Below are 27,582 nucleotides of genomic sequence, written 5' to 3'. Positions count from 1 at the left end.
ACCTCCTCATCATTTTATCCATGTCAACTTCCGATAAGCTACGCTTGGATCTCGATGAGACCACTGACTCCGACCTGGCAGGTCGAGGAACTGAGGGCCTAGATGGAGAAAGTGTCTCCTCTGGCTCCGGGGAAAATCTCGGAGATTGGAGCAGAGGGAAGTCAAGGATCCTAGTCTGCCTTTTGGCGGGAGAAGAAGGTCCGGAGACCTTTTACATTTCTCTGGCTTGTGTGATTTTGGCTCTCTCTGCCCCTTTTCCACTCCACTGCCACAGGCTTAGAAATGGGAGGTTGAGTCCCAGCCTGGGAGGGAGGAGAAGCAAGGGCAAGGGAGGGAGGAGAAGCAAGGGCAAGAGAGGAAGGAGAGGCGGCCACAGCAGCCGCTGTGACCAAAGCCAGGGAAGAGCCAACTGCCTCAGAAGTGGGAAGAAGGCCTTGCAGGGCCATCTTAGCCTTTCTGTCCTTGATAGCGCAACCTGCGCAAATAGAGCAATCCGTATTCAGATGGGCAACACCAAAGTACATCACACAAAGAGTGTGGCCATCTGCAGGAGACAATTTATGGCCACACTCAGTGCACCTTTTGAAAATAAGCTTGTCAGCCATGTCTCCATCCAAGCCACTCACAATACAGAAGGAAAAAGGAGAGAAAATTACCTGTTTTCCCACTCAGACCACTCGCCACACACTCAAGTCACACAGAGGGGGGGGGGGAAGCAATGCACACTAACAATCTAACTCTAAAACTACACTACAGGTTCTACTACACGATGCACCAGTGAGGGGAGGAGGGGAGGAAACCTACACTAAACACTTACACTGAAAAATTTTAGAAAAGAAAGCTGCTTAAAAGCAGATAACCCACTCACTACTTGGAGCTCAGGAGATCATGATGCTTCAGCAAGTCGGGGCAAACGAGACCTGGGGATTGGAAGGTAGTGGAGGTGTATTTTGAGTAAGCAGAGGAGCTTGGAGCTCGGAGCAGATGCTAGTCAAGGCTCGGATCCGATACAGATCTGGTATCCCACAGGTTGAAGACCAAATGAAGTAAACTACTTCAGATCTATATTTACATCAAGCCTATTTTTACACTAAGCAAAAGCTTCAGCAAATGATAGGGGGAATAGAAAGCAAAATCTGATGGCACATGGGATGAAACAGAGTACAGACAAAATAGTCATCACAGCAGTAAAATCAAAAGAAGCTGAAAATTGAGGTAGAAGGGAAAATAGTGGAACAGGTTAGCAGCTTCCAGTACTTGGTAGGGGTGTTTCAGAAGAAGGGAAGCCTGAATGAGGAGTTCAAAGCTAGAATCAGAGAAGCTCCAGCCAAATGGCAGAGTGTCAGGGGTAGTGTGTAAAAGAAGAATGCCAAAGAAGCTGAAAAGCAAGGTGCACAAAACAGTGGTGTGACCAGTTCTATTGCATGGTACAGAAGTATGGGTAGTGCAGAACAGCTGAGGATATTAGAAGTGATGGAGATGAAGTGCCTGAGATGGGTGGTAGGATGAAAGGAGGACATCAGAGCAGAAGCCAAGGTAGTTCTAATTGCAGAGAAGGTCAAAGAGAACTGACTCCTGTGGTTCAGGCACTTGTGCAGGAAAGCAGAAAGCAATCTGTTGAAAAAGATATGGGACAGACAGGAAGAAGGAAAGAGGAACTGAGGATGACCAGCAAATAGATGGATGGACTGCATGAAAAAAGACCTGCAACAGTAACGAATAACCATTGAAGAAGATGGCACTGAATTGAAAAAGACTGCGACAAGTGCCATAACACTCAAACTCTGTGCAGAAAATGGGGAGAAAAGGGGGCTGATGACAACTGTTCACACAATCCTAAAAAATAAAAGAAAAAAGCTACACTAATAACATTTGAACACCATGACCATGTTCTGTCTAATGCAGCTACCCCTACAGAAACACAATGAATATTTTTTTCTAACTTTTATCAATCTTCCCAAGCACTTGACAGGGATAATGCTACACTCCCCCTGAAGGTTGACACAACATGCAAATCACTTACAAAAGTCAAGCCCAAGTCACGTCTTTATGGAATATACAAAGAATTTGTCTATGCAAAGTCAGTGTTACATTGGCACCAGTCCTACAAAATCTTTTTCAGAAACTCCTGGTTATGAGTTATACACCTTCATGTAGGAAAAGATCCAATGCTTGTACTTGTAACTCTACCAAGTACTTCTACTGGAGGGGCCGTATGTTTAGTTATACTGATACACAGCTATTAATTTAGGATCTATACCATATTATCAAAAAATAAAAAATGTTGAACGGCACAACAGCGAAAGTGCCGAAATGTTGAGGGTCCGTTTTCGAGATCGCAGTACAGTGAATATTGGGATATTTGTCCTTTCCTCACTTTAGTGCGATATCAGAGTTGTAATATATATTTAGCAGGGAGTGTGGGGGGCGCAGCCCCCCCCCCACCATACCGAATTAGAGTTTCGACATTTTCACTCTTGTAAGCGTTCAACATTTTGTGTCTGCGATGTTATGATATAGACAAATTAATTGAACCTCTGTCAAAAGTAAATGCTTTCAGCATTTCCTGCCAACTAGTCTTCTTGTTAAGCCACTGGAATAGTTTAACTTTTTGCAGCATTGCGTTACCATATTTTGCTTTACAAATTAAAACAATTTTATCTGCTTGTAATAGATGTTCTGAACATGGGTACTAGGAGATGATCAGTCTCCTGAAAGTAAACAATAGTATTCCTCATCAAGGTTGAAAACTCATCAAATTAACCATTTTTTCATTCCTGGGATATTAAGTAGGTCATTGGTTTACTATTTTCTATAAGGATCAAAAACAAGTTTCTCCATATCAAAATCAGTAATTTGTGCCTTCCCACAAGCTTCTGTACAAGGCCACTCCTGTTTAATGTTTTTTATGGTTTCACAGACAGACAATAATAAAAATCTGGTTGCATTAAGTCTGCTAACATCAGAGTTGTCATGATCTTGGTGCATGACACACAATTTTCAGATACATTTAGATAATTTACTTTGATGTTCAGTTAATTATGGCATACATTTTAACACAAAAATATGTGTAGGGTAAAACGGGAAGAATAAAAACTTATCCTTATGTCATTGTTAATATTACACTGGACGCAGTGGAACAAGAGAGACACAGGGGCCCTACTTGACTATAAATTTTCTTTCTACTACGTTTCCCTTATGATTAGGTGGGTAAGGCTTCTATACTAATCAGAAATATACTAAATGTTAATTACATCAAGACATGCTTCAGTCATTTTACAAGTATATCAGTCTCTACTGACACCTGTCATCATGAAGAAGCCTTCCTTTTATTCATAATGTGGAGTTTATGTTAAAGGATATAGAGCTACTTAATGAGAAACATTACAGTGAGCAGGAAAAGTACATTTTTTAAGTAAACTTTGTTTGGACAGTTCACTTTTTCAATAGCTTCTAGCTATATAAGATGTATCCTGCCAAGGGTCAGACATCTGATCAGTATATAAAAGCTAATTTGAGCACCTACCTCATGCAAAATTGCAGAGCTTCGTGCTACTGTCTAATATAGTAGATATCTGTACCCTTACGCCTTTGGATAGAAAAGGAGAAGGATATGTATTAGAACCAGGACAAATAAATAAATAAAACCATGAGGGATGGTGGGAAGGTGTTAGTACTGCTGCAGACATATATTTAAATATATACGGTTATGATAAGTTTACTTACACACCTATATACGGCTATCCTATGTTCAACATTAGATCACTACTGCAGTAGCTTCTAGCAATATGGGACAATTGACAAAGCTTAAATCAGGATGGTAAAGGAAGTAGAACCAGAATACAGGAGGCCAAGAAGAATGGATCAAGCAAAAGCAGCTTTGGCCATAGAAAGAGTCAATGTTGCAATATTTAGTAAAAGTGTGTAGAAATTACCATGGTGTTGCCTTTAAAATAGCTCTAGAGTCCACCCCATTCCAAAAGGCAAGCATTTCTGAAGTCTTAGTCCTGTCCAAATAGTATCAAGAGTTACCCGCGGACATCCAAAGTATTACAAATCTTTTCTCTCTGTTTTGAGGTTCAGGAAAGAACACAAGATAAGACTGATTTAATGTAAATTCAGAAACTACTTTGGGTATAAATACGTAAGTTTACCTTGTCCTTGAAGATGAGGAAGGCTTGGACAGACATAACAGCTTGCAACTCAGATACTCTTTTTTAGCAATATTCAGAGCAGTGAGCAAAAAATCTTCCACACTCAATTTTTTAAGTCAGAAAATCTTTCACACACTTTAAGTCAGTCTGAAAAGCAAGTTCAAAAGGTGGAAGGGTTAGCTTTTCTAGAACAAAAGATCTCATAATGGAGACATTTGTTTTCTAGGTGGAAAAATATGTAACATCCCTTTTAGAAATCACTTTACTTGCAAAAGGGAAGAAAGGGAGGGATCCAATGACATAAGAGCAGTAACAGTGGATAGAAAATGATTTGAACAATTTACACAGGTATTGGAGAACCAGTGGGGCCTCTGCTCTGAGTGGGTCCTAGTCTTTTCTGTGACACTATCTAGAAGAAATCCTCTCTACATTGCTGCATATGATTTTCTAGCAGCAGTTTTTCTAACCTCCTGAGGACAAAAAGGTGCCTAAATGAAATCAAAAACCTATCATCCCAACAGTCAACTATAGATTTGATACATTGTAGTGGACCCTATGATCTCTTGTTCTTTTTGAGTATGTCCACTTTGTAAGGAAGTTTGTGGCAATTGTCCTATGCCAGTTTCAAAAGAAGGGAGAGACAATGTTGTTTAGGCCAAAAAGGATTTACCAGCAATATCTTCAGAGTTCTTCTGTATCATTAGAACTCTGCTTTGTCAGTGGACAGGGGTGGGGAGGTATAAAGGTATACTCATCTCCATGAGAAAGAAATAACATCCATCTTCCAAGACTTTCTGTAAGGTGTCCTGGCACATAGGAAACTGAGGCAAACAGAATTTCTGCTACAGTGCTCTGCTTTGATGGAACATAAATTGAACTAAGGGAGAAACTGCTAAGTTGCTACTCCCTACGCAATCACAGCTAGTCTTCATACGGGGTAAGATCTGGATCCCCTGGAATGTCCTGGAGTCCACAGTTGATGCAAGGCTCTTCATAGATTTAATCAAGACCATCATCTTTTTGAGTTATGTATGTCTCTTTTTGAAATGTGGTTCTTGAGCTCCCATAATGATCCCCCTGATAACTGACTCCTTGCAAAATGTGAAGTGTCTATTGTCACAGACCGGATTGATCTGGACCTGGTTTGCCTACAACAAGAGTTCCTTTTTAACAAAACCCAGCAATGGTACAGAAAGAGAGAGAGGATGCTGGTATTGGTTCAAATTGCTCACAGGAACCACTGAATTTTTCAATACCAGCATCCTCTCTCTTTTATCGAGAAAAATCAACCTAAAGGGAAAGATTTTTCCAAGATGAGTTTCAGTCCTAGGCTTTACACCAGCTTTATTAAGCAGAAAAGGGATGTTTGGAATTTTGAAAGGATTCTGCTAAAATGAGGCAATTACTCAAACGGGGATAAGTATATATCCCCTGCAGTCTGCAAAAGAAAATTACAGGTTTTGATCTGTTAAAAGACCTAGGAGTAATGAAGTAAATTGAAAAATATGATTCAGACACAGATAAATCTTAATAAGCTCTGAAATATTTGTGAACTGGAATGTGATAAGAATCTCTGCGATCCAGTCGCAAGAAAAGTGTGGAGGAATTAAGAGAAAATCTGTAGTGTAAGCATCCTGAATCCAAAGATCCAGCACAGGTCTCCTACTGCCTTCTTTCTTGGGTATTAGAAATATTCCAAAATAAAAACACTCTTCCTTGATGAGAACTGGAGACTGGTTCTATCACTCTTTATGCCAGCATTTGTGAGAGATAAAGGAGGAAAACAAATGGGTTTAATTTTATGGATTAGGATGTGCAGCTAGCATTACTGACTGACAAGGACAGAGTAGTGATTTAGGGTTCCTATTAGGAAAGACAGGAAGGAGATGTACAACACCTATGATCTTTGTGGAATCATGTGCACTCATAAGAACTGTAAGTATCTGAATAGTTATTTTAAAAAGGAATATCTGTTTGCCTTGTCACTGACAGAAGGGAAAAATCTTTTTCCTTGCTTTATTAAGGCACTGAGGTGGAATTTCTTTTCAGTGAGTTTATACCACTACCTTCTGCTGAATCTATGCTATCTGATATTTCAGCGGATTTAATGCTTGGCTACGTTTTCAGACCCCATAGGCACTAGCATTATGACTTCTAGTATACAGAGTACGAAAGTCAAATGCCTCTCATTATTTACTGAATGCAAACAATCCTCAATTTGTCAGGAAACCAGAAATCTTCTGAACAACAGACCAGAAATAGGATACAAAATTAGGGACAGTTGGCAACTATGGCTTTGAAGAATAGAGACTAAATTACGTTTGTGTAAAATTATGTTTGGAATACATTGTGTAGACTTTTATTTATTTATTTTACTTTGTTATAGCCAGACACCTGATGCGCACAAATTATTCCTGACAGGTAACCAGATATGGCTACAAGGGGAAGGTTTTCAAGTGTTTATTTGCACAAAACAGAGTCTACAATAATTTGTGTAATGATTATTTTTAAACATGTATATATATATTTTTTTTATATTCAGACCTTATTACAGTCAGACACAAGATTAACATACACATTGATGTATATGCTTATGTACAGCTAGGCTTTTTCCTGCCACAGAAAGATGCCAGCTACTGTGTCAATTTAATGTGCACACTAGCCATCTTTCACCAACTAAGTGAATTCAGTCTTACACTGAGGCTGGTATCTTTCACTAAAGATCCATGGATAGAGTGAAACAGAATAACCAAAAAAAACTTGCAAAAATGAAATAAGTTCTACAAATGATTAAATGGTCATTTATTTTAAACATATTAAAAGATTTGCAACTTTTCTGGCGTGGAATCCTTACTGACCCAGAGTTGCCTTCTTTTCATTTGCTGCAATCCTACTGCACAGACTTTCAGGATTTTTTTTTTATTCATGCTTAAATTCCGGACAGCCTGGGCTAAATGCATTCAGTGGCTATTATGCAGGCCTTTAAGCTCACTGGGTACTTTTACATGTTGAGAATTCTGGGGCAACCCATAGTGCCTCTGTCACTAGCCACTTATTATATGCTGCCTTCTGCTGGCTCCCAGTTTTCAGTAAGGCTTACAGATTGCTATTGCAGATGTGGCTCCTGGCAGATATTTAACATCACAGCCAGTGATGCAGACAAGAACTCTCTCCCAGTGTTAGCAGGCTGGCTAGAACCAGATTGACAGTGATGCTGGCAGAAATACGCCCTCAGCATTAACAGACTTGCTAGAATCATGTCAATAGTGATGCAAATAGGAAATTTTTCCTCAGCATTGTTGGACTGACTAGAATCAGACAAAAATGTGACATACAGTAAACTCTCAGTTAACACGAACTCAAATAACCGGCACTCTCAAGCAACTGGCAAAAAAAGAAATCGAAGAAATATAGTACAATTTTAATGTGATGCATTTTCCGTCTCACCCTGAAGAAACATACCTTATATTTTTAGAGTTTTAGAAAGGAAGATGGGAATAAATTTCCTCTCTCCCCAACCTGAGAACAAGTCAGACCAAACAAATAGTATACGGTGCAGTATTAGTCAGGCCTATTTTTACAGCAACTCTCAAGCAACCAGAAACTACAGTTATCTGGCATCTACTAATCCCGATGGGCGCCAGTTAACTGAGTTTACTACAGATAGGAACTCTCCCTTAGTGATAGCAAGTGGGCTGGAATAATACCAACAGTGATGCAGACAGGAAAACACCCTTAGGGCTAGCAGGCTAACTAGAGCAGCCCACTAGTGATGAAGACCGGGACCCTGTCCTCTGTACTAGAAGACTGGCAAGAGTGTCAGGCAAGAGATTATCATCAGCTTGCCTTTTCTGTGGGTGGAGGATGCTAAAGACAATATGAAACCCAAGTCTAGCATAGTATCAGTGCTGTTGGTTCAGTTGGCTTGGGCAGGGTAATGGAAAACCAAGAGGTACCTGCATATGGAAACGCATGTCTCTACCATCTCTGACACCAACAGGTCATTTGAAGTAAGACTACTGGTCTGGATTAGGCATATGCTCTCAACTTGCACCTCATAGTGTGTAATTTACAAGACCTGGCACCTGACCCACTCACTCTGTAAGAATAATTATGCAGTATGGGAAACGGAGTGCAATATCTCAGGCTGGGGAAAAATCAAAACTACATTAAAGAATAAAACAAAGAATCAATATTACAAAAAGGAGGAGAACATTTATTTTACTAATTCTTGGGAAAAAAAAACAATGAATACAAAGAAGTCCTGCAGTGGTAGTCAACATATTTCACAGTTTTTAGTCTACTTTCTGATTTTAACAAAGCACCATTCATGTTAGTATACATCAGATAACTCACAGATGACATGAGCACCTATTTGTGCTCATAAAGTGTTGATTCCTCGAGATGGGGTGACTTTGTGTACTTCTGTGTTACAAAATATGACTATTATTCAAGCAAAAGTCCAACACAATGAATCACAATCATTGATTTAATTCCAAAAGCGTAGAAAACAATTAAAAACGAGTACAACATGAAAATCTATCTGAATATTTATTAAACATTTTAACATTATAATAAATTTAAAAACAGAAAATGTATGATTAAAGCATGCAACCTGTGGCTTTTTGGGTTTTCATAGATAGGTTAATTAGTTTTTTGCACAATATGTTTTTGTGTGCCATTTAACATCACTGCAGTGCTGTGTCCCACTACTTGTTATTGCAAAACATGCATTTTTTTCTCACAAGGAAGGGCCACATACAACACCAGTAGTTTGGATTTTAGAATCCAATCACAGAACCAGTGGGAAATGACCAACTCTAAAGTCATCCTCTAAAAATAATAATTACTAAAAATTGCCAAAAGATTTCTAATAAAACAGAAATAATATGACAAACAGTAATACAGCTTACAAATTTGGAAATGTTTCCACAGAAAAAAAAAAGGAAAAGTGACTACAGTTAGGCTGCATGAAACTACAGATAACATACATCACAACATTCACGACAGACTAAGTATTAAAAAGAGTCTCAAAACTAACACTAAAGCTATATTACATGCTATGATAGGATGCATCCTGGTTTTCTAAAGGATCTACAAGATTAGCTTACACAGTAGGGCCAGTTATGAATAACAGAATGAAGGAAGAAAAAGCCCCCTTTCTATGTAAATTAGAAACAGAAGGATGACTGAGAACTGCAGACCAGATTTGCCTTGACAACAACAAAAAAAAAGTGATAATTTAATAACGCCTTGCAAGATAGAAAAAAGGATGGGGGTGGGGGGCTAGTTTAGTACCACTGCACACCTTGTGTGGCTCAGGCTGTTACATTCTTAAGGAGTACTCTACAGTGTTAGAAATATATTTTTCTATCAAACACATTTCCAATGTTCTGCTTGCCCTGGAGGAGAAGGAAATATTAGATGGGATGCTAGTGAACTTAAGGAGTTGCATGACATATGTATGTGTGCAAGTAACTGTTAAAGCACATATTTGGGAATTATGGGGAGATGCTGAGGACTACAAAGCAAGAAAATGATCTGGCGGAATTCACAACTTGATCTAAAATTGATCACGCTAGCCAGCAATCATCAAGCCTATTAACTCAACAATGCAAATAATCAGCTTTAAAAATACTGCAAAAAAGTATTTTTTGCACATTTCACATCCCTGTCTCTCTAAAGATATTAACTCTAAAATGTGCAGACAAAACCTCTTTGCCTCCACAGTACCCTGATCTCACTGAAATAAGAGTACATTATTTAAGTAAACATGGGAATATGCAAAAAAAATAACTAATTCTGTTTTGATATGATATTTATTGTTTATCCCATCATGACTCATAACAGTATTAGCTAAACAGTCAATCTTGCCTGTGAAGAAGGTCTCTGGACTATAGTAGTGTAAAGGAAGTAAAACCAACTCACTGGTGATGTGGCAGAGGTCCTGCCTGATACTGGCAAACCAAGCTCGAGTAAAACAATGTGCAAAACAGCTAGATTGTGTGTGTGTGTGTGTGTGTGTGTGTGTGGCGAGGGGAAAATGAATGGATATTGCAAAATCCTTTTTTTCTTGGGATGGTGTAGGGCTGTTTTACACCTAGATACATCCCTTTGTGCAAACTGGGGCTCTAGTTGATTAGTTCCGGCAGAAAACGGTGTACAGGGTAGACACAGCCTGTCCAGAATGGGGAGAGACTGAGGCACATAAACCATACTGTTGTTCCCATGTACTGTGCATGGGGTTAGGGGTTAAGGGGTAGGCTAAAAGGAAAAGACGTCCATAGTGTCAGAATGGTACAGAACCAGAATGTCCCTAAATTCTCACTGCCCAGCTGTGAAACTGGGATAGGGACAACAGAACATGGCAGACTGTAGACAGCTGGGGGATGGGGGCAAAATGTGAAGAAAAGGATATGCAAGAGAGAGAAACATGTCATAGTCACAGACATGATGTCAGTTTTATAATCCACTGTAAGGTTCATTTAAAAATCAGTTACAAGAATGAGGGTTGTATTTCTGCAAGAATGTACAAAGCTTGCAAAAACAATTAGCAGTGTGCTACAGCCATTAAAAGTACTAATAGCTACTGGTCCGCAGTTTAGATGATTGTGTCTTGAAGAAGAACTTAATGTTCACAGATTATGATTTATAAGCTTTGCTACGTTTTGACTTGCAGCTAGTGTACATTTGGAAAGACAAAAAATTTACAAATTAAGCCTACTATTGGTAGTTTTTACTTCATTTCAGAAATGAACTAGGACTGAAAGGAAAAGTACAGGCTGGACAAAATGACAGGTGGGTGATGGGTTAAGGATGTGGGCCACCTGTATACCTGGGAGATTTTCGGGATGAAAGAGGATTTGGGGTCTGTAGCAGAATGAGAAAGCATTCCCTCTCAAGCTTTCACAGCCACCAGGTAGTAGGTTGGCTAAGTCAGGGGAGAATGAACAAATGTGAGACTGAAAAGGGAAAGGCAGCAGGAGGTTGTCATATGGAAATCACAGTCCCAGAAGCACAAGGACAATATTATCTGCAAGGAACAAAGATGCCATTTTCATGTCCATAAAGGAGACAAACAAACCTTATATGTACCTCATAACCTGTCAATGAAAATGATGAACAAGAGTAGAAAAAAAGACTTGTACTTGACAGACCTCTATGCCCCCCATGAATATGTTCAAAATGACACCTAGAATACAGTTACAACATTTGCTCTGCAAATATGAACAACACTCAGTAGTGGCTCTGGGACCCCTACACATGTAGCAGGATCTATTACAAGTGTTCACATGCCATTAGTTCACAACACACTTGCTCACTGTCTAAATGGCAAGTATCCTAACTCCAGCTAGCCTAAGCTTACTGAATTACCTAGCCCTCCAACCACCCAACCCTATTAAACTAAATAGCTCCACCACAGTCCTAACTTTAACCCCAAAACTCCTGCCCAGTCTGTAATTATAACCAGAGTCCTCACTCCCTAAACCTAAAACTCCCCTTCCACTCACAATAGCCCCAAATTGCTTCCTAAGCCTAAAACTCTGCTACTCCTCCCTAAACCTAATTTCCCCTGAACACTCTTTAAACATAAAACTCTTCTCTTACCCCATAATCAAACTCTCTTATTAGTCCTTAAACCTAAAACTCCCAGCTCGCTGCCTAAACTTAAACTTCCCCATCACTCTTTAAACATAAAACTCCATTCCTCCACCCTAACACTAAACTTCCCAATTGCTCTCTAACACTAAAAACTGCCCTGCTGCTTCCTAATCCTACATTACCCTCCTGATTACTGCCAAAAAAAAACAAAAAAAAACTCCTAAGCTACACACTCACCCAGTCTCACTCAGCTGACAGCACAACATCTCTCTTGACACACAAGTCCAGAATACGTATAGGTAGGAACTATGACTAACTACAAAGTCGATTATCAACTTTTGGCTCTAAGTGCCCTGTTGTCAAGTATACTTATGAGCAGTCCTATGTTCCGATACATCTACCATAGACTATACATAACTAAACCAGTAACATTACATCAATTAAATTCACATCAGGCAAGACATTCATTGCAGGCACCACCTCTGGTTATCCCTCAAATCTGCCACGTGCTAAAATCTAGTAAAACACGAGCGTCAGTAAGGAGGTCAACAAGGTAGAGACACTGGATGCTTGTGGACAAAAAATAATTTTCCTTTCTGAAAACCAAGAGTATAAAAGCAACAATGAGATGTGTTCTGGCAAAAAAAACATGCAAGGGCTCATGAGTATCTCCAACTCCTGCCAAAGGTATCTTCCAAAAGGCAAAACCAAAGCAGGACAGAAACAATTCTGACTGAGCAGTTTGATTCCAGAAGCAATACTGACTGTGTAGAGGGATTAGACCACACATTTCTAACGGATACTTTCAATGTTCCACAACCACAACCCGCGGTGGTGGTGCTGCGGTAGCGTTGTCGCCTCATAGTAAGACGCTGTCCGGTTCGATTCTCAGCTAGAGCGTCTTCTGCATGGAGACATGGGTGAATGGGCGTACCTTCGTTGAAGGTTGTGCGTCAGGGCTGGTAACGCGGCATGTAAAAATCAACTACCAATCATTAGTGGACCGGAGTTCCGCTGTGGCGACCCCTAACAGGGAAAAGCCAAAAGACACAACAACAACTTTCAATGTTCCACAAGAGCCCTGACTTGCTCATGAGTGAGGTGACATTTACATATCAAGATCCAGTTTCTATTATCAGAATATAGTCCATCCTAATCCATTGTGCTCTTCCATACCATTCAATGATACTGCACAAGACCTCCTCAGTCTGCTCTGCAAGTGGTGAGCCTGCACTGCACCTCCATGCAGCTTTTTTGAACTGAGCCAACCAGGCTTCAAGGATCACCTGGCCAATGGCAGCTATATTGTGACCAGCAGCTATATTGTGACCACACACCTCCTCCCCAAGATTAGCTCCAGGGGTGGATCTAGGTATCCCTACTTTGACAGAGATTCTCTTATTGTTTGGAAAGAGCAAACATGGGAGGTCAATTTTTGGCTTTTTTGTCTGGATCCTCATCTTAAATTAGTTTTCAGGGAAGACCCTACCAGGAGGATAAAGCTCCAGAGCTGTACTCTGTAACAGTTCTAAGGATCGCAGCAACTTGCTCCACCATGATAACAACATCTCATTCAACCTTATTATCTAAAACTTCCAAAATAAAAATTTGAAAGAAAGAGTATTTATTCATCACCTCAGTTCACTAAAGAGCACTTTCGTCTGACTAGAAACAGTTGTGTGCAGTATTTAACACACTGAATTCAAGTATACCCAGTCTCTGCATTAGTGTTGGAAACAATTGCATGAACCACAAATGTGAGACTATGAGTCATGCTTTGTACAACACGATTGCTTTAGAGGTTGCAGTGTTACATCTCACGAGATAAAAAATGCATACTTCATGCTGATTTACTGTGCTGCTGTCCTGTAACAGTTCTCAATGAAGAGACTCACTTTATCAAGCTCATAAAATTCAATTCGCTCCTCCTGACTACAGCTTCTTCCAACGGGAGAAACATTTATCATTCCATTTCGAAATTCAATAAATGTGCCCCTAGAAGGAAGGAAAAACAGAAATATTAAAAAAATGACAAGAAGTTAAAATATTAATTGCTGCTCGGTCACCTGTCCACTTAAAGAATGCAACATTTCAGTCTAAGAAAGGGCGTTGGCAGGATACATTAATTCTGTACCCCATAGCTAGTATACCCTACAACATACTTATTTCACCTTTGCAGTATACATGATTTTACGTTTTGGCATACAGTTCAGAAACACTTCGGCCACTCTAGCCATCTGCACATTTTTCCTCATGGCTTGCAGCAGTAACAAAAGCACAACACATAAGCAGCACACAGAGCATTGCAAACTGCAGTGACATAATTTTGTTACACTCTGTCACCAATTTTTTTGAGGTTTATAACTTTAACACACACACACACACACACACACACACACACACACACACACACACACACACACACACAATACTGAAGTTCAAAAAAAAGTTTAGCTAATGTTGAAACTAAAACTATTTAACACCTTTAACAATTTTTTTCAGGAAGACTTGTACCCTTGCACTCTCCAATTTAGGGGATGTGACCTCCTACCTCTGTTATTTATTATATGCACTAACTCTGAAACCTCTATGCTATGGAATAGGGACAATACTTCCAAGATATGTCAACCAAGCATTATTATACATCTACTACTATTCACATTTATAATCCCAGTGTTCCAAGGACTGCAGATACAATCCATGGAATATTAACAGGAACAGACTATACCTAAAATACTGCATACAGTTCTGAAGGTCTTCCTTACACAGAACATTGGAATGAATAGGTCCATCAAACTATCAGGAATATTTGCACTCATATCTGTCAACCATCCATATTTTCACAGAACGTCCAGATTTCTGCCTCATATTTTTGACTTGTTCCTCAGAACATATCTATTTTTTTCTGGCAGATCACTGAAGACTGAGATCAGTATAAAATGACAAACTTTTGAGTTTTGGACTTCATATCCTTCAGAAAATGCATGCCAATGCAAAACCTGTTATTCTAGCCACTTTCTAAGCTTATAAGAAAAAGATTTAAAATTTGTCCATGATTTTGGGTCTTTGTGTCCACCCTCCATTGTTTTTGGCTTTGTCCAGATTTCTTCCCTTAGAGATTAAGAGGTATGTTTATTCTTGGACTAGGACAGTTATTTCAAAGCCTTGATCGGTTACAACTTGAAACAGGAAAGACAGTATATATGCCTTTTTGAACAGAATTACATGAGATAGGGTAGAGGAAGTGCTGATTTGGAAGGGGGTGCAAAAATGGCTAAAAGTGGATGATAAAGGAAGACAGATAAGGCACTGCTGTAACAGAAGTAGAGTACAAAACACCACAAACTTATGGAAAGGCAGAGCTAAGGCTGAGAAGCATAGCTGAACGAAGGGGTGGAAGAGGGAGCAGATGAAAGTACAGTTTTGTACCTACCATAAATGTAGATGTTCGAAGATCCACATTGCTGCAGTCCTTACACTTGGGGTAGTCCGCTGTCCTCGGTCAGCCCGAATATCAAAGTATAAGGCTGACGTCGGTCAAGGCGCATTTGACTGACATCAGGACGTCAGAGTACAAATGCGCATGACCGACGTCATATCCTCAGTCTTTTCTTGCCCCAGATGTCAGAAGACCCTAAAAATAAAGGTCAAAACCAAAAGACAGCAAACAAACAACCAACCACCCTTGCACTAATTATATGTACAATATATACAATATACACAATATTTACAACCCAACCCACACAACCACCTCTAATTACAGAGGGGAAGGAGGAGGGTAAATTGGACTGCAGCAATGTGGATCTTGAACATCTACATTTATGGTAGGTACAAAACTGTACTATGTTCTTCATCTCACATTGCTGCAGTCCTTACACTTGGGTAGAATCCCAAAGCAGAGGTAAGGGAGGATGGCCAAACTATAAGGAAGCAGGAGCTGCCAAAATGCCCTGCAAAACAGCAGTGGCAAAACCAGCCCTGGATTTAGAGTAAAGTGGTAGGTGATAATGCCTAGAGAAAGTATGCACTGAACTCCAAGTAGCTGCCTCCAAAATATCCTTGGTTGCCACCCCTCAAAAAGCTGTCAAGTGGCAGTAGCCCTAGTGGAATGAGGCCTAATCCCAGCTGGAATCTCCTTGCCATGATGGGAATAACAGAAAGCAATGCAAAACCCAATCCACTTAGAAATAGTTTGTTTTGACACAGGCTTGCCCTGAGAACTCAAAGCAAAAGAAACAAATAACTGCTGAGACTGCCTGAACCCTTTAGTTCTGTCCAAATAATATCGCAACTGCCTGTGTACATCTAAAGTGTGCAAAATCTTTTCCCCTTTATTTTGGGGATTTGCATAAAAAGTAGGCAAATGAATAGTTTGGTTTAAAGCCACACTAGAAACCACTTTAGGCATAAAGGAAGGATTAGTACGTAAAGATACCCTATCCTTATGGAAAATTAAGAAAGGCTCAACCGCCATAAGGGCCTGTAATTCAGAAACCCTTCTTGCAGAGGTAATGGCCAACAAAAAGGCAGTCTTCCATGATAAATATTTCAACTCAGTAGTAGCTGCAGGCTCAAAAGGTTGTAGAGTGAGTTTCTCCAACACAAAATTGAGATCCCAAGCAGGAGTAGGAGCTCTACGTGGGGGTCTTATATTCTTTGCCCCTCTAAGAAATTGCTTGAACAAAGGATGAGAAAACAATGGTGGGTCACAGTCATAGTGAGCTGAAATTGCTGCAGCATGAACCTTAATAGAAGAGAAGGACAAACCTTTGTCCAGTAACTCAGTAAGATATTGAAGAGCCACACTTAAATTAGGCTCAGAAACATCAAAATCCTTTGCTGCACTCCAAAATAAAAATCTCTTCCATTTATCTGCGTACACTTTCCTTGTACTAGGCCTTCTAGCTTCCAAAATCACATTCAAAACTTGTTGTGGAAATTGAGACCCTCTATGGTTCAAAACAGAATATGCCAGGCTGTTAGGTGAAGAGAGTGAAGTTTGACATTGAGCAAATGACTGTCCTCCTGGGACAACAGGTGTGGAATCAAGGCAAAGGCCATGGAGGCTTCCGTACCAGACTTCTCAGTAATGGGTACCAGTGCTGTCGAGGCCAATCTGGAGCTATTAAAATCATCCTTGGCTTGTCCTGTCTGACCTTTAGAAGTACCTTTGGGAGGAGAGGCAGAGGTGGAAAGGCATACACATGAAGATTGCTCCAATTGAAAGAAAGAGCATCCACTTTCCAAGCTGTGGGATGAAACCTTTCGTGCAAAACTTTGGCAGCTGATGGTTTAGTGGAGAAGCGAACAGATCTATGTCTGGAGTTCCCCATGACACTGTCAATTTCTGAAATACATGAGGATCCAATTTCCACTCGTGGGGATCCATAATTGTCTGCTCAACACATCTGCTAAGGAGTTCTGTGCTCGGCAGAAACCTTGCCTGAAGATTGAGCTGTAAACTGAGAGCAGTCTCCCACAAAATCATTGCTTGCCTGCATAGAGGATAAGAATGTGTTCCCCTTGCTTGTTGATGTACCACATGACAGTTGTGTTGTCTGTTAGAATCAACACCTGCCCTGGAAGAAGTAAATCCTTGAAAGCTATTAATGCAAACTGGACTGCTAACATCTCCTTCAGGTTGATATGTAGATGTTGTAGTCTGGCAGGCCACTTGTCTTGTATCCACTTTCCATTTAGATGAGCTCCCCAAGCTTTGTCTGAGGCATCTGTCGTTAAAATCTGACTCGCCTCTGGCCGGGTCACAGAGAGTCCCTTGTTTAGGTGACATTCCTGAGCCCACCACAAAAATTCCTTTTGAATGCAAGGTATTATTTGAATGACAGTGTCCAGATCCTGGCAGTGCTGTGTCCATACATTTTGAGATACCATTGCAGCTTCCTCATATGCAGTTTGGCATTGGGAAGCACCAGAATACAAGATGCCATGAACCCTAAGGCTTGAAGGACTGTCCTTGCAGTCAGCCCAGACTGATGAGATAGTTGATGGAAGTAAAGGGAAAGATTCTTTTGTTTGTCCGGGGTCAAAAAGGCCATCTGGGATGCTGTATTCAGTCTTACACCCAGAAAGCACATGTCCTGAGAGGGTACTAGACTGGACTTTATTTCGTTCACAGAATACCCCAGGCATCTTAGCACTGCTATCACATATTCCAAATGATGAAGAAGCTCTTCCCTTCCTTGAGCCAGAATCAGGCAATTGTCCAAATAAGGATAGATCTGTATTCCTTTTAGCCTGAAGAAAGCTATCACTGGAGCCAGAACTTTCATGAACACTCTGGGCGCAGTAGATAAGCCAAAGGGCAATGCAGAGAACTGATCGTGAGAAGTCCCAGCTCGAGCGCAGATACTTCCTGCAACTTAGTCTGATAGGAACATGAAGGTAAGCCTCCTTGAGATCCAAAGTTACCATCCAATGATCTTTGCCCAGCAGAGGTAAAAGCTGTTGTAACGTCAACATTTTGAACTTGGGAATGTCCAGATAAGTGTTGAGGATAGATAAATCCAAAATTGGTCTCCACGTGTTCCCCTTCTTTGGTACTAGGAACAGGCGAGAATAAAATCCTAGGCCCACTTCTGGCATAGGGACCGGCTGTATGGCCCCTAGTTGAAGTAACAGAGAAATTTGCTTGTGAGCCTCTATTCTTTGTTGAGGAGGAACGTCTGGCATGCCTCTGAAAGGAGGCAAGGTATGGAAATAAAACCTGTAACCGTGGTGTATGATATCCAATACCCATCCGTCTTGGGTAATTAAACTCCAATTTTCTTTGAAAAGTGCCAACCTTCCTCCCAAAGGTGCTGCCAGGCAGAAGGCTCTGGCAGCTGAAAAGGTAGGTCATTGGGTCTGTTTACGAAAGGACTGACCCCTGCCCTCACCTGAAGACTGTGCAGGAGAACTCCCTGTTCTAGGCCTGAAAGAGCCCTGAGCTCTGCCCCTACCACGTCTAGATCTACCCCTAGACTGGGAATCATAAGAAGGATACGTCCACCCTTTAGTAGGCCAATTTCTACTAAACTTTGGAGGCTGAACCTGCAAAAAATCTTTAACAGTCTGCATAGACTTAGCCTTGTCTTCCATTTTCTTTAAAACTGCCTCAACAGGAGAACCAAACAACACATCAGATTGTAAAGGAGCATCTAAAATCCTTGTTTTAACATGGTCAGATAAATTTTGATCTCTCAGCCAGGCATGCCTGCGAAGAACTGACCCAGTGGCAGCCACCCTAGACGAGGCCTGTACAGCATCAAAACCACATTGCAAAGAATGCTTACCCACCTGTTCAGAAACATGTACTAAATCTTGTAACTCTTTACAATCAATACCTTCCGCCAGAGCATCAACCTTAGACTTCAATTGTGAAAGGAGATAGTTTTGGTATTTCAACATGTGAAACTGGCAATTCAAAGCCCTCATAGCTAGAGTGGAAGAAGTATAAACTTTCTTTCCCCATCTATCCAAGGCCCTGGCCTCTTTATCTGCAGGAACCAGATTCTTGACAACAGAAGCCTTAACACCTTTAGGCCCCTGGCTAACAGTTTCTGGGTCTGCCCTAGGACTCTTAAAAAGATACTTATGAGCTTCAGGCACCCTGTAATACCTATCCGGTTTAACAGGAGCAGGAGGCAAAGAATCAGGATTAAGAGAAGCCTCTGTAAAAACATCTTCCACTACATCCAAAACATAAGGTATAGCCAAAGGCCTATGCTGGGGTAAAAACAAAAATTCCCTAAGCCTTTTCCTGGAATCAGAGAAGTCCTGACCTTCCCACTTAAAATGCTCCCTCCTGGAACGAAGAGTTTCTGAAAAAGAAAAATCCTCAGGAGGAGAAGCAGAAGGAGTAGAATCATCCACATCAGAATCAGAATAAGGAGAGTACTCCTGTAAGTCTTCAGCCGAAGACTCTGAAACATCCGAAGCCTGCTCAAAACTCCCTAGCTCAGGCTCCACCCTAGGTCTCTTATCAGGAGGGGCAAAGAACCCTAATCAAAGTAATCAAATCTTCTGCCATTTTAAGCATATGCTTCTTGGGCACAGTTCCAGAAGAACTAGGGTGACACCAACTGAAGCTAAACCTGGCCTGCCTCTAGGAGAAGCCTTGGAAACAGAAGGAGAGGGCCTAACCACCCTAGGCAGGAGGGGAGTATAGTAACCTGAGAAGCCCCATCACCCTGACCTGCCTCCTGAGAGGCCACATCCTGCAATAACAAAGTCTCTCCCTGGGATCCCAAAGAAACCTCCGGTGGAACCACCGGCTCCACCGACACCTCTAAAGAACCGGCGTCCGCACGGACGGTTCTTCTAGCCTAGGCTTCACTGCTTTGTCCTTGCGCTTCTTGAAGCGGGCGCCGGAGCATCCGACGGCCTTTTATAATTGCACCGCTTCCCGAAGACTAACCTGGCACAATCTAATCTCCTCTTTATAGTGCGCTTATTGAATCTAGCACAAGAGCGACACCCAACAACGTCGTGCTCAGGCCCTAAACAAGGAATACACAAAGTATGATAATCTCTATGCGGTATCTGTTTCCCACAAGAAATACAATTATTCACTTTTTCTGACATCCGGTAAACCACTGAGGCAAGAAAAAACTAAAATATTCCCCAACGGGGTACTTAGCCAACTTTGACTCGGTCTGAAACTCCGAAATCGAAAAATTTCAGAACGCCAACCGGCACTTGCAATACTGCTTCTGCATCGGACCATGCGGCAAAAAAGACTGAGGATATGACGTCGGTCATGCGCATTTGTACCCTGACGTCCTGATGTCAGTCAAATGCGCCTTGACTGACGTCAGCCTTATACTTTGATATTCGGGCCGACCGAGAACAGCGGACTACCCCAAGTGTAAGGACTGCAGCAATGTGAGATGAAGAACATCAAGTGGATCCAGCAGGTTTAAAATGCCTTTCAACTGCATGTTCTTATGGATGTGTGATCCAAACACTGAGCAAACAATACTAGGAAAAGGACAACAGTGATGTCTGTGACATTACTGTACCAGCGTACTTAACCTATTCAGCAGCAGCAATGCAGGAGCTACTGCTTCCAAAAGGATCAAGTATGCATCTGTTTTTGGAGCACTCAGCAGCAACAGAAAAAATCAGATGGCTACCACAGAATAATTGGCAGGGGTATTTTTCTGTTCTATGCACAGAGTTAAATCCTACAAAGCATGAAGCACGCATCAATCATGCTATTATTCATATGCATCTGTACAAGGTTTTCTGGCTTTTTATTCAAGATACAAATCTGTCAAGAGTGCCCAGTGCTAGCTTGCTTATCCCGGAGGAGGGTGGTGGCTTGGGTCACTGTACTGATGCCTTCTGTAAGAGTGCTGGTGTATCACCAACAGCAGAGAGACTAGTGTACATATTCTGCAAAAATTGCACTGCTTAGTTATGAGTTAGCATGTGTAGCAGCAAGCATGCACCTCCTGGTTACACCTGATAGTGTAGCAAGCAAGCTTGCTGGGGATGAGGGGGTGAGGGATTAGGACAGTCTTCAGGGCCTGAAGACTGGCCCACTTCCTAGTAATTGCCTGCAGTCTGGACCATACACTAACAATTGCCTGCAGACTGATCCACTCTCAAGCACCTGACTCTTGCACTCAGTTAGGGAACAAATGAGTTACGGCTTGCTGGTCAAGGAATGAATGGGGAAGCAGACTCTTGCCTGGGCTGTATAGCCTGGTTCTTGCCCTGATGCAGGGAGGAATGAATGGGCCAATTGGGTACAGGAAGGAGTCTGTGAAACCACTTACACAATTTATTTGCATTCCTGGCCATGTGTTTCTAGGAATTACCCCAGATCTAAGAAAAAGTGGCTGCAATATATTTTTCAGGCTGACTGGCACATTACGTTAAAGGCATGTAATGATCGTTTAAGAATTTCTCATTTCTGTACTAAGAGGAATAAATATTAAATGAAACATACAGTTACATATTTTAGGTTTTTACAACTAAATGCCACCACATCAGTATTTAAAGTGCTGCATGTGTATCTAACAATACAAAAGTGGAAAATCAGTGTTGTGTTTAGACAGGATAACATTACAAGAAAGATAGTTTTCCAGAATGAATTGACACACAACTGCTGCAGACCTTCAGTTTTTGGGCCTGAATTCCAAACTGAATCAACCAGTATGTTACTTTATCATACTGAAATAGTGTCCCTTCCTACATACCACACATTTCATATACTGAGCCTATACATTCTCCCAAGACACACTCCATATCTGAAGTATGTTTGTAACTATGAATGTATTTATTTACTTGTTCCTCAGGAAGGTGGACTGGCTAAAAAGCAATTTTTCAGCAACAACTAGGACCGAGGGTATCAAAACAAACAGTATAACATACAGCACTACATACCGAGAATTACATTTAAAGGTGACAATCATAACCAACTGTTATTGTGTTTGAGTAATGGTTTCAAGAAATTCACCTCAAAAGAAAAAAAAGAGCTGAATTTACTTGTTTATATATTTGTTAACCTTAAAAAAAACACTTTTTTACTCATGATCTTGACAGCATTATACAGAAATGGGAAGCAAACATTTTAGCATGTAACAACTTTTATGCGTTTTAACACACACACACACACACACACACACACACACACACACACACACACACACACACACACACGCACACACACAACCTTGAACAATATGAAAAATACATTTCTTCGTAAATGGCTACATTCCATTGTGAAATAAAAAAATGTTTTCATAATGCAAGAAGACAGTAAGAAGTGAGGAAGGCTGACAGTAGCTAGCGCTGGGACATTAGCGCACAGAATTCTACATGAGAGAAAGGATCTATAGTAAAGCCAGGTGAAATAATATAGAAACATTACAACAAGAAGATTTTGTCAGAAAGAAAGCATGTAGTAAAGCTGGAAACAATGAAGGGAGAAGGTGATGGGGTGGGAATTAAAAGGTAATGGGCGAGGGTAGGATAAAAAGTAGAAAATAGAGAGGCAGAGAAAAAGGGAAGAAAGACGACAGACTGTTGTAAACACAGCAGCTTTTAGCGATGTGTTTACATTAGGAGAGTGTTAGAAGGGTGCAGGGGTGATTGTTATCCAGGTTTATTAAAACAAGTGCACAGTATGCTTTGCTTGGGGTGTTTTAGGAGTTGTTTCCTGAGGTTATAAAAGTTAGATTTGGCCATGATGTTTTCTGAGTTACAGGATGTAACTGCAAGTTTGACAAATTAGTTTTCAATCAAAGTGAATAGAGGTCTAGCTAGAAGACTTGAATCCAATTTCAGAATACATTAAAAATAGTTATGACTGAACACTGGTCATGATTCTTTGTAATACACGGGGAGTTTCAGCTGACCTGATGTACTACAAGCTTAAACAAATGTTTAGAAGGGTAAAGTGTGGGGAAGCTTTATATCACACACCCTGCAGCGCCACATAAACAGCACCCAGAAACAAAGTGTAGCTCTTACCAACCAACAGCTTTAAAAACTGTTAGATACAAGATTCACACATACAAATCTCATAACAAGCTTGTTATAGTGAGAATCTTATGTAGTAGTCTTGCTATAAGCTTATGTTCTGAAACTGAGGGGAAAAAAGTAATCAGTGTGCTTCATGCATTACAGCTTTTTTAACAGTTCTTAAAATGACTACACACTTTGCAAAAAACCTTATGCCAGCATGCAAATTCAGTAATTTCAGCATCCTGAAGGGTCCAATGCAATGGGATAGAGGGATAACTTCAGCCCAGGTAACTCGATTAACAGATCGGGTGATTGACAGAGTGGCAGACAGGGATGGGTATGCCATCCTGGATGGGAGGGCATTCAATAATATACGCTAAGGAGAAGTGTGGTCCAAAGAGTGCAGTTGCCCACAGAAATAGTGGGCAAGTGCAGGAGGCGAGGATGGGAGTGGGCAGGGCATAAAAAAAAGAGACATAGATGCAAAGACAGCTGAGCCTCTAATGTTGCCCTCAGGATCCATGACTGGCCCCAGCAATACTGAAGTAAGTCCAAAGGTGACAGGAGATTACCAAAGAGACCCAGTGTGGAAGTAGGGCACTGGAGAGCAGGGCCAGTAATATGAATGAAAAACAAACCGCATCTTGAATGATTTTTACAACTGCGGTTCAGCATAATCATGAGTATGCCCCAAAAAAGTTTATAATTATGGTTCAGTATCATTATGTACTTCAACTATAAAGCTGCAGGAAGCTTGGTGGAACTAAAGAGATTGACGTTTGCTGCATATCAGTTTTAACCAGTGTCCCTGAAACAATCACTTGTACTACATAAAGAAGTGAACTTTGAGCTTGAATCTGAATTTGTGCAAGTTCTCCTGGCTGTGAATATCTAAAGGGAACAGGTTCTAAAATGCCGGATACATCCTAGAGAAATGTCTTCACACTAATGGAAGGGAGAAATGGTGGTCTCTCCAGAGTAATAGAGGTGCCATTTTTCTTAGGGAGTAGGTGGGAGCACTGGTAAGGCGCTCCAATGACAAAGATGGGCAAAGGAATACTGTAATTAATTTAAACATTAAAAAATGTAAAAACATTTAAAAAAAATTTAAACCTTTGGCTAACTCTGCCAGTCACAGGTAGACAGTTTGTTAATAGACAGCGGGGGAATTCTAGAATCAGCTAGTTAGATGAATTTATAGAGAATTATCTGTATCAGGAGCAGCTTGGTGTTTAGGATGAATTTAGGGTAAATGCAGGAAGCAAATATTCCAGTTTTGTCAAGACTATATTTTTATTTTACTCGGTGCTCTTGGTTTCTATGGAGAGCAGATCTAAGGTTTTGTAATGAAGTTTGAGTTGTGAAAAGACTATGCATCTTCACTGCAAGTGATATATAGGGGAGGGTGAAATTATATACAGCTGAAAGACTTGACTGTTTCCTTTAGGGTTGTAACACAGACAGATGAGGCATTTTTGCACTTTTTGTATTGCAGAAAATCATTACTGATGATGTTATCATCACCAATTGTTAATCTCTTTTGTGCAGTCAACTGCCAATGACTATGAAAATCAACATGCAACTTATTCCGAAATGTGACGGCTGTAAGTCTCATAAGTGTATAGCAAATTACTGTCAGCATATATAGTTAAAGGGAAATTTCCATGTTCTCCTACAGTTTAACTCAAATCTTAGGTTGCTTTTCTGGTTCCAGTATTCATAAGTTCATAGGTGTGTACTAGGCTAATGGCCCTGCAGCCTTTACAAGCCTAGCCCATAGAAGTGCCTTGGCATTGTGCCGCCCAGCGTTAGTTCTCAGTGCCTCTATCAAGTAGAGCCACTGGAGTGATCCCTGGGGTGAACTTTCCATTTCCCATCCACTCATCAAGACTTCTCTTGAAGAGGGCCAGTGAGGTGCTCTGCTCGACATGTATGAAGTCTATTCCAGAGCATGGGCAGTCTCTGGGTTATGAACCTGCCCCTCCAGCATGTTCTGTTGATTGTGGTAATGAGGTTGAGGTCAATGGATTGTGTGGTGCGGAGGGATTTGGGATTTCTTTAGCTGTAGCATTTCTAACAGAGCTGGGTCAGGCATGGCATTGTAAGTCAAGCAGAGATCGCCTCTTAGTAGACGATATGAGACAGAATAGCTAGTGTTTTTTTGAGTCTGTCCATGTAGGACGTGTGTTTACGATCTAGGATCCTCTTTATGAGATACTTTTGTGGCCTTTCCAGCTGTTGCATGTGTCTAGTGAGGTACACGCCAAATGGGGCATTATACCTAATGAGAGAAGAGTACAGAGAGACATTGACCTCTTTCTTCCTGGATGCAAAACCCTTGGGTAATGAGATGTGCCACACAGAAGGTCTTTCTGACCGCAGTGGCAATGTGGTGGTTGAAGGAGAGGTTGCTGTCAACCCATGTCCCCAGATCTCTTATATCGCCTTCAGTGGGCTCCCATTGATGTGGTAATTAGTGGGAATTACGTTTTTCACACAGGGGATGACGCCACATTTTTTGGCATTAAGCTTAAGGCCATGGTTTCGACACCAGTCATTGGTCTCAATGAGGCCTTTCTGTAGGATGTCTACATCACTTGGGGAGTTAATAATGGCTCCCAGCTTGCAGTAATCTGTGAACGTGGTCAGTCAGAGTCCCTCCGTGTTAGCCTGGACTTCTGAGAAGTAGATGCCAAACAGGAGAGGACTTAGGACCGATCCCAGTGGGACTCCACTCGTGACTGATCGGCAGTCTGACTTGGAGTTTGTTACTTTCACACTGTGGGTTCTATCTGTGAACCAATTTGCAACCCACCTAGTGATATAGGGGGTGATGCCTAGTTTGGTGAGTTTACCAACAATTTCTGAGTGGGGAATGGTATCAAAGGCCTTGGCCAGATTGAGGTAGGCTGTATGAACTGCCTTGCCCTCATCCACAGCTCTGGTGACGGACTCAAAGAAGTCAACCAGGTTGAGCAGGCATGATCTACCTTTCACAAAACCAAATTGCGTGGGAACTAGACTTTGGAGATTCCCTATATCCTTGTTAATTAGGTCCATAATGATGCACCCCATAGCTTTACATATCAGACTTGTCAGGTTAATGGGGTGATAATTTCCAGGGTCTGTAGTCGCTCCCCCTTTATGGAGAGGGATGACTGTAGCAGTACGCCATTCGGTAGGGACAAAGCCTGAGGTGAGGCAGTGATTGAACAGGGCACACAGATGTGGTGCCAATTCACTTTGTAGTTCATGTACAACACATCCAGGGATATTGTCAGGTCCAATGGAAGCTGTATTCTTGGCCTTCGATAATGCAGCTTTAACCTGTGCTGCAGTAATGCTGGGTGCCTGGGATTCCTCTGGTATTGTGATTGGTCCTTTAGGAGGGGAGAGAGGGGTAAAGTTGGCACTGAATCTGTTGGCCAGTATGTTGGCAATATCTTTTGGCTCAGTATAGGAGATACCATTGTGCAGTAACTCAGAGCAAACCTGGGTATTGCCGTGGGATTCTTGATATAACTATAGAAGGCTTTGTAGTTGTTTTTACTGTCTGTCGCAATTCTGCCTTCATAGCTAGCTTTAGATGTTTCGATGAGGGATCTGAACTTTTGTTGAGGCTAATAAGGGAGTTTTTCCAGTCTTACCTTTTTCTGTAACAGTTTCTTCCTTCTGTTGTAAAGTTTATTAATGGCAGGGGACCACCAGATTGGCTTTATTTTATTGTGTAAATACATAAACTTGCTTGTACTTTATAAAACGTTCAATTCCTTGTCTTGGAAGCAAATGAAGAAAAACTGCAAGAAAAACTCATGCTGGAGTTTTCAGTGTGTGATACCTTAATCTCCTGTAATAGAGTAGGACCTGACGATGAGGTAAATGTAGTGACACTGGTGCCAAATTTAAGTGGCTGGAATTTTGTAAAGAGCTGGGAATGATCAAAAGATTTGAAGGAACATGTTAGAAGACTGCTGTCCATATTACTGCAGATGGAGCCTGTGGCCATAAAGGTCAGACTTGGTGCAAATATTACAGGTAACTGTGCAGTATTGGATCACGTCTCAAAAAGCATGTTCCTGTGATCAACACTTAAGCATGTGGGAACTTGCTCAGTCTCAGATATAGTTCTGTGTTCGTTCATCCACTGGACTAGGAGAAGAGGGAAAAGATGAGTTTCATTTTAATTTTACAGTTTTTCTCTCTTCTGGCTTTGTATAACATCTGAGTTGGCATTCATAAAGACCAGCTTGCCCCTAAATGGAGGGGGAGGGGGCTTTAATAGGGTTATGAAAGTGTTTCTAGCTGGAAGTACAAATACAATTTTCTGGGGAGTAAGACGATTTTGCAACAA

General features: G+C 41.1%; 1 protein-coding gene across 2 annotated transcripts in view; it reads right to left on the bottom strand.

The window, feature by feature from the left end:
• Nucleotides 1–27,582, bottom strand: part of PMM2 (phosphomannomutase 2) — a 265,695-nt gene that overhangs the window by 98,583 nt on the left and 139,530 nt on the right. For both annotated transcript variants that reach the window (XM_044089603.1, XM_044089602.1), the window contains exon 5: nt 13,652–13,751. In XM_044089603.1, coding sequence (XP_043945538.1) covers nt 13,652–13,751 — 100 coding nt within the window. The remainder of the gene's footprint in view (nt 1–13,651; nt 13,752–27,582) is intronic.

Source organism: Protopterus annectens, chromosome 12.part0 (assembly GCF_019279795.1).
Source record: "Protopterus annectens isolate FY-2018-M chromosome 12.part0, PAN1.0, whole genome shotgun sequence".
Lineage (NCBI taxonomy): Eukaryota > Metazoa > Chordata > Ceratodontiformes > Protopteridae > Protopterus > Protopterus annectens.
Note: the sequence above shows the minus strand (reverse complement) of the source record. Positions and strands in the feature narration are given on the sequence as shown.